Raw genomic sequence first — 9,159 nt, forward strand, 5'->3', positions numbered from 1 at the left:
TACTTCATGAAACCAGCTTCTTTCACGCAAAGTACCTTAAGAACAATGTCCTAGTCTGCAATGAACCTTTGGCCTTAACGACCTTGTTGTTGGAAACGAACTTGGTATGCGATTTAGGATCTGGTCGAGGCAACTTGAGGTCCAAGATCTAGAGTGGACTTGAGCTTTTAGTGAGGCAGCTTAGAGTTCCTGAAACCACTCAAAAAAGTCTCCAATTAACTCGACTCAACTCTTCCTTTTCAACCTCGGAAATCCATGGCTGAAATTAGGATTTTATGAAACCCTTCATTTTTTTTCCTACTTGAGCAAGTCTTTGACAACTCTCTTCCTCCTGTAACTTACTTATAAAGCAGAACAACGCTTCCTTTTTTTAATAGATGTGAGTTGAATATAGGAAGTCCAAATCATAAATAAACCATCTGAAATTGCACTAAGGCTACAAATTTACATCAGTAATACTCATTTTACATCTGAAATCATCTGCTCTCTACGGTTTTCTCCTACCTACGCAAATTAATATGGGGGTCATGAATTACCATTAAAGAATCGTCCCAAATATGCTTTACATGTACTATGGACACAGTACGAGTACTAAGCAGTTGAAGTCCAAGAGCTTTGGCTTCCGAAGATGAAAAGCCCTCGCTATCTTGACAAAACTGTGGCAGGCTACCTTGCTGCTTCTTCGCCCTCTCTTCTTCAGGTGGGTGACTCTGCCAGTACTAATGTGTGCCACCATCCGCATGTGACGTTCTTTGGAGTGCAAGATTCGAGTGGAACTTGTGAAGGAATGCTACGGTCGATGACATCACCCAGTCCAAGCTGTTATCATGCATAACGTGGACAAAACTTGGAAGATTTAGGCCAGTTGAAAACCAGAAGATATTGACAACAGCAAATGAGTAATACCTGGCCGTATTTGTTCCATCCCCAGCTGAACACCTTTTCATCCTCTTCAACCGAATCAATGCAATCGAGAAGTCAGTAACATTGTAAACGAAAGCCAACAAAAAAGACAGGAGAGTATGTGTGTGTGTGTGTAAGTATTAGAGAGTGGAGATGCAGAGATTTCCAGAGAGACTGCAATTTTTTTTTCCAGGAGTAAAAGACTATGAATGAATCAGAGAGCAAAGCCTCCCTTGAGTATCCCTACCTTGTGGGTGTTAAGTAATAGTCCCACATGGATTAGTGAGTATAAAGATCTTGAGTTTATTAGTTGGAAAAATTTTTTCCTAAGTTGATTAGGTATTTTGAGATGGGTCTTAGACTCAACTTCACATGTGTCAAAACAGGTACTCATATGTGAACCTCCACTCAAATTATCCACTTGTAGAGCCACAAAAGAGAGCCTACATGTGATGGGGAGTGTTAAGGAACAATCTTATATGGATTAATGAGTACAAAAATCTTGAGTTTATTAGTTGGGAAAGAAACATTCTAAGTTGGCTAGTCATTTTGGGATGAGTTTTGGACCCAACTTCACAGTGGGGTGTCTCATCACCTCAATTAATAACGCCGTTCCCTGCCCACTGCCACCCTTACTGCATGAACACCGAATGCATAATGGCACCACTTTGTGGAAGGTAACTAGTACCACAAACATTCACACCAATGAACACAACACAATTATTTTGTGCTCAACTAGTTGGATTTACAGAAAAGAATTGTCAATGGGAAGTCATGAGCAATACAGTGTAATGTTGTTTCATTAGAATTTTCTGCAATTCCGCAGACTATAGAACTGCCGTGGGAGCCTTTGTTCATCATATCTCTTGAGCACCTAGAAATAATTGCCTTGTTTCTCTGTGGTAAGTCTAAAGTACACTTGAAATCATCCACGTGGTCCTTAAAGATATCAAGCAAATGTTACTCGTGTAAAATGAAACCAGTTATCCTTTTCATAGTCCCCTCTTATATCATTGGAATAAGAGTTATTTTCTGTTGCATCTCTTCAGATTTCGTGTGCAGTGTCATTTCTTCACCATCTATTCAGGTGTAAACTACGTTACACCTTTACTGTGCAGATAGAAGAGAGTTTTTTTAAAGTATGAAAGTAACCGTGGTGAGCATTTTAGAAACCAGACCTGTTATTATGGCAGTATGACGAGCTCCACAAGAAACGACTTTGGCATTTTTATTCTCCAGACTTGGGGCCTCCAAAAGTCTCGGAAGCGTCTAATGACAATACCAAAAGAAAGAGATTAGTCATCCCTCACCCTCGGAATAAGAAATGAAAAAACAAGATTGTACTGGAAAGAAAAATAAATGGTGGATTAGACCGTCTTAAATTTTACCTCAGCTTGATCAGCACCTGTTCCTAACTGCCCAAACTGGTTGCCACCAAAAGCATATACGTCTCCATCAGCAGAGATACAAACAGTATGCCACAGTCCAGCAGCAATTCCATGTATATGGATGCCCCAGAGAGATGAAACACATGTGGGACTCAATTCATCATCTGCACTACCTTGCCCACACTAAACCCATGGAACACCACAATGAGTCTTAGATAATGTCTCCAGGAAGATGGTAAAACACAAACAAACAGCAATTGAAAGAGATAACATAGCAATTTTCCCTGGTTATACTGAGCTTCATCTTGAACATTTTACTGTGCTTTTCTCCATCTTTTCTACAAATGCCTACATATGGATGCTGCAGATTGGTTAATAGGTGGAAAGAGCACGAGACAACTTTAATCATTGTAGTTCCAAAATAAAGTTTATTCACGAGAAATTTTATGACATGTCAAGGGAAAGATAGATAGGCATAGGTCAAACAGGCATGCTCTCCTGACATACTTTCCCATAAGCTTAATCCTGATGTGGATTTCCTTAACCTGCATTGTTCATCAGTTCAAATCTCTTGAAGTACAAAGGACAACAAAAGACATATTCTATGCACCTATTTACCATATGGGAGAATTCAAACTTTTATCAGTAGCCACATCCAGTGTCTCTTGTTAGGAGTTCCTCAGTTGAAGAGACATTACAGACAAGTTAAAACCAATCTAAACAATAAAAGTGAAACGAAACAAATTTTAGGAGCTAACTTTCCTTTGAACTTCATATAAATCAATCTATAGGTTTAAGTGGTTAAATGACAGGAATCAGGTAGATGAGTTTAACCTTACATCCAGACCCCTTGTTGTTGTAAAGCTAATTTATTCTCCTTAGGTTTACTATTTAGGTGTCCCCAAAGAACTAGTGCTTGAAAATTTTTGGATGAGAAGCCCATAAATCTGTTCTGAGTTATGATCTATCCATTAAGAGAACTAAGATATGGCAAACCCATCTTCCCAGATCAATGGGAGTAGAATGATGATGAAAGTTGCGGACAAGACCCTCTTAAGCAGAAAAATACATGGCAGCATGATAATGAAGGGATGCTAAGAAGCAGCTTCTGATGCATTAGTAAAGTATCTTAAGCAAATTTATGCATATAATCTGAAGAATAGTAATGTACACTCAATCAATCTCACAAAGACATGTGCAAAGAAAATATGCCCCTGATAATTTGTAATGTTTCTCTTGATTGATGTACATCAGCTAATGTGTGTTTTCATCTCTTTTCTTGTCTTAATTTAATTCACATACTTTGGAGGAAAAAGAAAGTCTAATTTACTAGTGAAGAGTGATAAAAAGTGCGATATTTTCTTGATTTCTCAGTGGTTATCAAAAGCTATTCTCCTCTAGCAATCATTTTCATGGGGATGGGGGAGGTCGTGGTCAATGATCATGGATTTAGTGCCGGACAAACATAGGCTGTTTAGACTCCACAACAAAACAATCGAGTAAAACGTTCCATAGACTTTGCATCATGTTGTCTAACATGTTTTGTGTTTTTTTTTTTCTTTTTTTTCAGAAATAACGTTTTTTTGTGTTAATGTTTACAAAACAGCAGAAACAAGAGACTTCTCAACTCCCAACCACGTCATGAACCTATGATATGGCAAAAGGTTCATGTTTATAAAGGAACTCACCTGTCCATAAAGTCCCCAGCCAAAAGTAAGTACAGCTCCAGTGTCTGTGATGATAACAATGAAACTCGAATACTATGTCAGAAAAAAATACATTTACCTAAAGAACTACCATGAAAATAAAATCAGTGAAATTTATATGGCAGTAATATGACCAGTAGAACTACAGACCTGTAATGATTGCACTGTGCCGACCTCCACAAGCAATGGCCTTCACGTAACTCCCAGGAACTTTATAAGTCTGAGCTTCTGTATTCATGCTTCCTCTAGGAAGTGCAGATGTTCTGTCTTTCCCATAACCCAAAGTTTCAATGCACGGCACAGGATGAGGGGATGACACCATACGAATCCTAGAACCCAGACCCAGCTGTCCTTCTCCTCCATAACCCCAACCCCACACTTGACCTACATCTGAAACTTCAGAAAAACTAGATTGTATCGGTGCTTTCAAGATCTACAAATTTAAATCAAAATAGATCTCAACCACAACCAAGAGTAAATTAATAAAACTTTCAACTCTTTTTAGTTCATTTGTCACATGAAAGTTGTGAAATTACCTGACAGTGCTAATGTATGGCGGCCACCTGCAGCAACTGTGGCAATCCTAACTCCTGGACTTAATGATACCAGACAAGGCAAAGCTGACAGGGATTCATCTCCGGAAGTGGAGCTTTCAGCTGCCTGCTTAGCTGTTGACAATCTCCTACGCTTTGCACTTTCCTCACCACCAACTCTGACATCAAAACCAGATACAACTGTAGATGACCTTGAAGCTTGCGACCTGGGGTTCACTGTAATAAAGTGGATCATTTTGTAATTAAATTATTTCAAGAGAAGGAGTCTTCCACTTAGGCTTTGTTCAAATGGAGTCACCTAATGGAAATCACCTTGATCACTTAAAGTGCCACTCTGCCTCTCACTTTGGTCTTTGTCAAGAGTTGCTCCTGGTGGTTGATCACCAATGACCTTGCCTGAGGGTACACACTCTTTCCAGCCCCATGTGTAGACTTCTCCATTCTCTGTATTTTGACCAAGTACACGAATTTTTCCATTAGTTTTAAGAGGAAATAGACAAAGCAGCAGACACATTTGAAAGAAACTGAATGTTTGATAGAAGTTCCATATTCTCTCTTTTCCTCAAAACGTCTTTCTCCCATTACTTTCCTGGTTAGCCTACCATAAACATTAGAGAAATAGAATACCTGTGACTGAAACACAATGCGCCCACCCAGCTGCAGCTTTCACTATGGAAGCTTCAGTGGGTAAAGGAAATGCTTCAGGAGTTTCCTAAGAATTGCAATAGGAAAGATTAGACGCTCAAAGAGATCAGTGACATGTAAGTTGAACATAAGGGCTAAGGACATCAGTACCTCATGCTTCCCAGAAGTAACATAGCTTTGACCCAAGTCATCTGTTGAACCCCATGTAATGAGCTTTCCTGATTCTGAAAAACCACCAAAACTTCCATCAGAATAAAGTTAATGTAGCCTCCCTTTCTCAAAGGTAAATGCAAAACCTTGAATCGAATAACCATAAGTGAGCTACATCGAAGCTTGAAATGTTTTTTAGAGAAAGTAGTAAAAAAAATCTAGAATTAGCACAGCTACTGGTTAATTAAAATCATGAAATCATGAACCACGGAAGCCAATGTGTGCAGAGATGGTAACTCAACCTTCAAAAAGGTCAATAGTGAACGAAACAGATAGGAAAACAAAAAAAAAAGTTCAAATGAATTACTACCACTTCACCAAAACTGACAGAGCTACAAAGTTCAAAAGCACAAGTCATAGAGAAAATGCAATAGTTTCCAGAAGCGAAAATATCTACTGTGTGTACATCTTCACAAAAAAAATAAAAAATTCCTTGTTGCTAGTTGCATCAAGACTGATATGTCCAAGGTCAAGTTTTAGATTAAAGAAAAAAAAAAGGTCAGGCATCTGAGGAGGCTGGCGTTCTAAGGTTTGCAGATATTTGGAAAATTTCGTATGAGAAGATAAAGCGGCTTATTATCTAAAAGTATAAAACGAAGGAACCCTCACAAAGGTCTAGTTTACATGCACTTAAATAAAACTATGAAAAAGAAATTAATGCTATAGGAACAATTGGCTATAATTTTTCAATAAAAACAAAGCAAAGAACTTGATTAAGAAAATTACAAGCAGTTTTTCTGTACCAGACAAATGGGCTTTTGAAAGCAACTCAACTTCCAAAATTTTGCAAATTACCTGTAGACAGGAGAAATTTTGCAAAGAGATAGCTCTTAATTCCTACAGGAGAAGTACTAATTCCTGTCTTACAGTCCAACTCGTGCAATTAGCAGCATTTACCTATAGTTAGAACAGAAGAAGAAACAGGTCCACTAATGAAATTCTATAGGACACAAAAACGACCAAAACACAGCCAATGAATGTCATCAAGCTGCAGCATCCCATGTTTAATACCCCTATCACAACAAAAAAAAAAAAAAAAGAGGTGCACGAAATGCAAGCTGACAGCGGATAAAATACCAGAAATAGCGATTGCAAATCCGCATCCGCCACCGCAGACATCCTTCCACGAATCTCCATTGGCAGAATCTGGAAGACGAACAACCGTCGGAAAAATTAGCGGCGTTCTCTGAGGAGAAGCTCCGGGAAGGTAGCCCCACATGAAAACCACGGTTTCCTTCTCCTCCATTTTGTCATCTTCTACACCTCCCCCTTCGCTCATGTCGATTCAAAAATCAGGAGAAGTACTCAAAAAGATCTTATATCTTCAGTCAATCGCCGCTAAAACTTAAAAGCTCCAAAACTTCCCTCCTTAATCGAGTCTAATATGAAAACAATGGGCGAAAATCTCTAAACTTATACGTCGCAGGAATAAACTCAAAATCCTGTATTTTTCCTCCACCGCCACTGACGGCTTCTAAAACATGTCTCCACTTATACTCTTGAGCAGCGAAGTATAGTTGAAAACCCTAAATTTGTCTGAGCTGCTTCAGCGAGTTTGGAGCGGGAGAAAGAAACGTATCATTTTCAGACAAGAGGGATGTGCCAAGTCGGATGAGTACGTGGTGGTAGTTAGACACGTGGCACGCGTTAGGCCGGTAGATCGGTTGAGAATTCCTAGCCAGGAGTTCCCGGGAAGGTTCTGGAAGTTACCTGCTATTCGTTTCGTTTTCGGTCGATAAGTCAAGGGCCGGTGACGGCGTGGTTCTTTTGGTGGATGACACGTGTCTATTCCCAGACCCTAATGATAATGATTCTATCATACGTGGCAAAATCTTGGGGAAGGAGAATGAGCACGTCACGGTTCACTGGAGTGCAGTGAGACCAGAGAAAGCGCTGCACACCTCAAACGAATCGACACTTGTCGAGCGCATGATCGAATAAGTGGGTCACAGTGGGGCCATTCTCTCGATGGTGGCGCGAATGGGTAACCCGGCTGAGTTGGTGGGTTTTGTTGGTTCAATCGGCGGCTAACCTAGCTGGGAATGTTGGCTCAACCAATAAATTGGTTGACGCCACTTGGTCTACAAAAACTGAATAAGAGGAGGGGGCAATGGGCTTCCTCCACTCTCATTAGACACCGGTTATAAAATGACACCCAAGTGTGGCATAGTGGCAAAAGTTGTAAATTGGATAAATCCCAAAAAAAGGTGACATGAATATGTAATTATACAAACTAGTAGATGTCCTTTATGTTTTTTTCTTTTAAGAGATGTAGCCCTAAGGGTATTTTTGGTATTATAATATCACCCTTCGACTATAAATAGAGCCTTTGGAGGGTGGGCAGAGCATTAGGTCTTGCCATTATCTATGTCCATCTCCCCCTTCCCCACGAGTTCGGGTTTTTCTCTTCTCTTCCTTCTCTCTAAGCCTTTATATAGGTTGAGTTGTCTTTTCTTGATTTTCATTTAAACTCCATTTATTCTTCTTATGCGCATGAGTATCATTGTTGAACTTGAAAAAACCAAGTTTTTTTTTGTTTTTTTTTTTTTGAAAATCTTCCTTCAGTTGTTTTTATCAAACCAAGAGAGTGATCCTCTTTATTTTAATAGCCTTGAGGGTTCTCTCTCTCTCTCTCGCTCTCTCTCTCTCTCTCTCTCTCTATATATATATATATATATATATTCTCTTTTACCCTTAAAACCCCAAGTTCGAATCAGCCCTTCGATGTTTTCGTCCCAAACAAGGGTTTCGTTGTCTAAAAAGAATTCAGAAATAGTAACTCTCAAAGGCATATTTAAACATCTAGATTCCTTTGAAATAAAAAAGGAAAAGTCTTTTCTTTTGCTCCTATACTTGAGTTGGAAGAAGAAAGCATGTAAATTTTTTTCTTTTTCTCTAGCATGGAAAATATTGCAATCAAAAATTATCTTGTGAGATTCCACTTTCTTTTGTTTTTTTCTCTTGATTTTATTCTACTTTATTGAACCATGCCAAGGGAGTTTCTTTCTTCTTTCTATTCATTCCTTGATTAAGTTGATATCTTACTTGTTAATAAGGAAGGAATTTCACATCAACTCTCTTTGGAAAGTGGAAAAATCTGACTTTCTAAAAATAACCACGATTCCACTTAAGGGTGTGAACCTTTCTTAGGCTCAAGTTCTCAAAAGATTCTTTATAACTCAAGATTTGGTAGATCACTTTATCAAACCTCCACAAGCAAATAATGAGGAAGATGCCAGCTATAAAAGATGGTTACAAGAATATACATTGGTAATTAATTGGTTGATTAATAGCATAGATGAAAATATGGCTAAAAGTGTGGTTCATCTTGATATGACAAAAATTATTTGGGACATATGTGCAAAGTTATACTCCAATATTGATAACCTCCAAGGACTTTATGATATTTTTAGGTCATGCACACCACCAAGCAAGGAGAAAAGTTGGATCACCTTTTTTGCCAAATTCAGAGGTTTTTCGCAAGATTGGAATTGGCCCAACCTTACTGCATTGATGTTGTTGTACAATTATTGATTTTTAGGACCCTCTTCACATAATTACAAAGGGTCTAAGAGAAGAGAGAAAAGGGAAGAAGAGGAGAAAAGGAGAGAGAGAGAGCTCGTGGGGAGAGAAGAAGAAGAAACCAAGGGAGAGAAAGAAGAGGAAAAGAAAAAAGTGTAAGGACGAATTTGAGCCAAGAGGAAAAGGTTTGCATGCTCTACCCAATGCCTTGAGACTGTATTTATAGTTTTG

General features: G+C 38.8%; 1 protein-coding gene across 3 annotated transcripts; it reads right to left on the reverse strand.

Moving 5' to 3' along the window:
- Positions 1-370: 370 nt before the first annotated feature.
- Positions 371-6,961, reverse strand: LOC137965667 (ultraviolet-B receptor UVR8-like). Of its 3 annotated transcripts, none has more exons than XM_068811973.1 (11): positions 6,484-6,961; positions 5,347-5,420; positions 5,179-5,263; positions 4,864-4,995; positions 4,534-4,767; positions 4,148-4,393; positions 3,980-4,023; positions 2,292-2,474; positions 2,082-2,172; positions 907-950; positions 371-819 (listed from the first exon to the last, which is right to left on the reverse strand). In XM_068811973.1, exons 1-11 carry the CDS (start codon positions 6,683-6,685, stop codon positions 697-699), a joined length of 1,458 nt encoding a protein of 485 aa, XP_068668074.1. In that variant the 5' UTR covers positions 6,686-6,961; the 3' UTR covers positions 371-696. The 3 variants fall into 3 exon arrangements, with proteins under 3 accessions (XP_068668074.1, XP_068668075.1, XP_068668076.1); XM_068811974.1 differs by having other exon boundaries at positions 372-819; positions 4,148-4,387; XM_068811975.1 differs by lacking the exons at positions 371-819; positions 907-950; positions 2,082-2,172 and having other exon boundaries at positions 2,382-2,652.
- Positions 6,962-9,159: the final 2,198 nt, after the last annotated feature.

The sequence above is a fragment of the Aristolochia californica genome, unplaced genomic scaffold (assembly GCF_029961685.1).
Source record: "Aristolochia californica isolate CCGP_79_NKW_82.1479 unplaced genomic scaffold, dmAriCali1.0.hap1 SCAF_5, whole genome shotgun sequence".
Lineage (NCBI taxonomy): Eukaryota > Viridiplantae > Streptophyta > Magnoliopsida > Piperales > Aristolochiaceae > Aristolochia > Aristolochia californica.

Coding starts and splice junctions, on each gene's coding strand:
- LOC137965667 (XM_068811973.1), bottom strand. CDS start 6,685: ATGAGCGAAGGGGGAGGTGTAGAAGATGACAAAATGGAGGAGAAGGAA. Junction 5,264..5,346: donor TTACTTCTGGGAAGCATGAG/GTACTGATGTCC, acceptor TGCAATTCTTAG/GAAACTCCTGAAGCATTTCC. Junction 4,768..4,863: donor TGGCACTTTAAGTGATCAAG/GTGATTTCCATT, acceptor ACTTTATTACAG/TGAACCCCAGGTCGCAAGCT.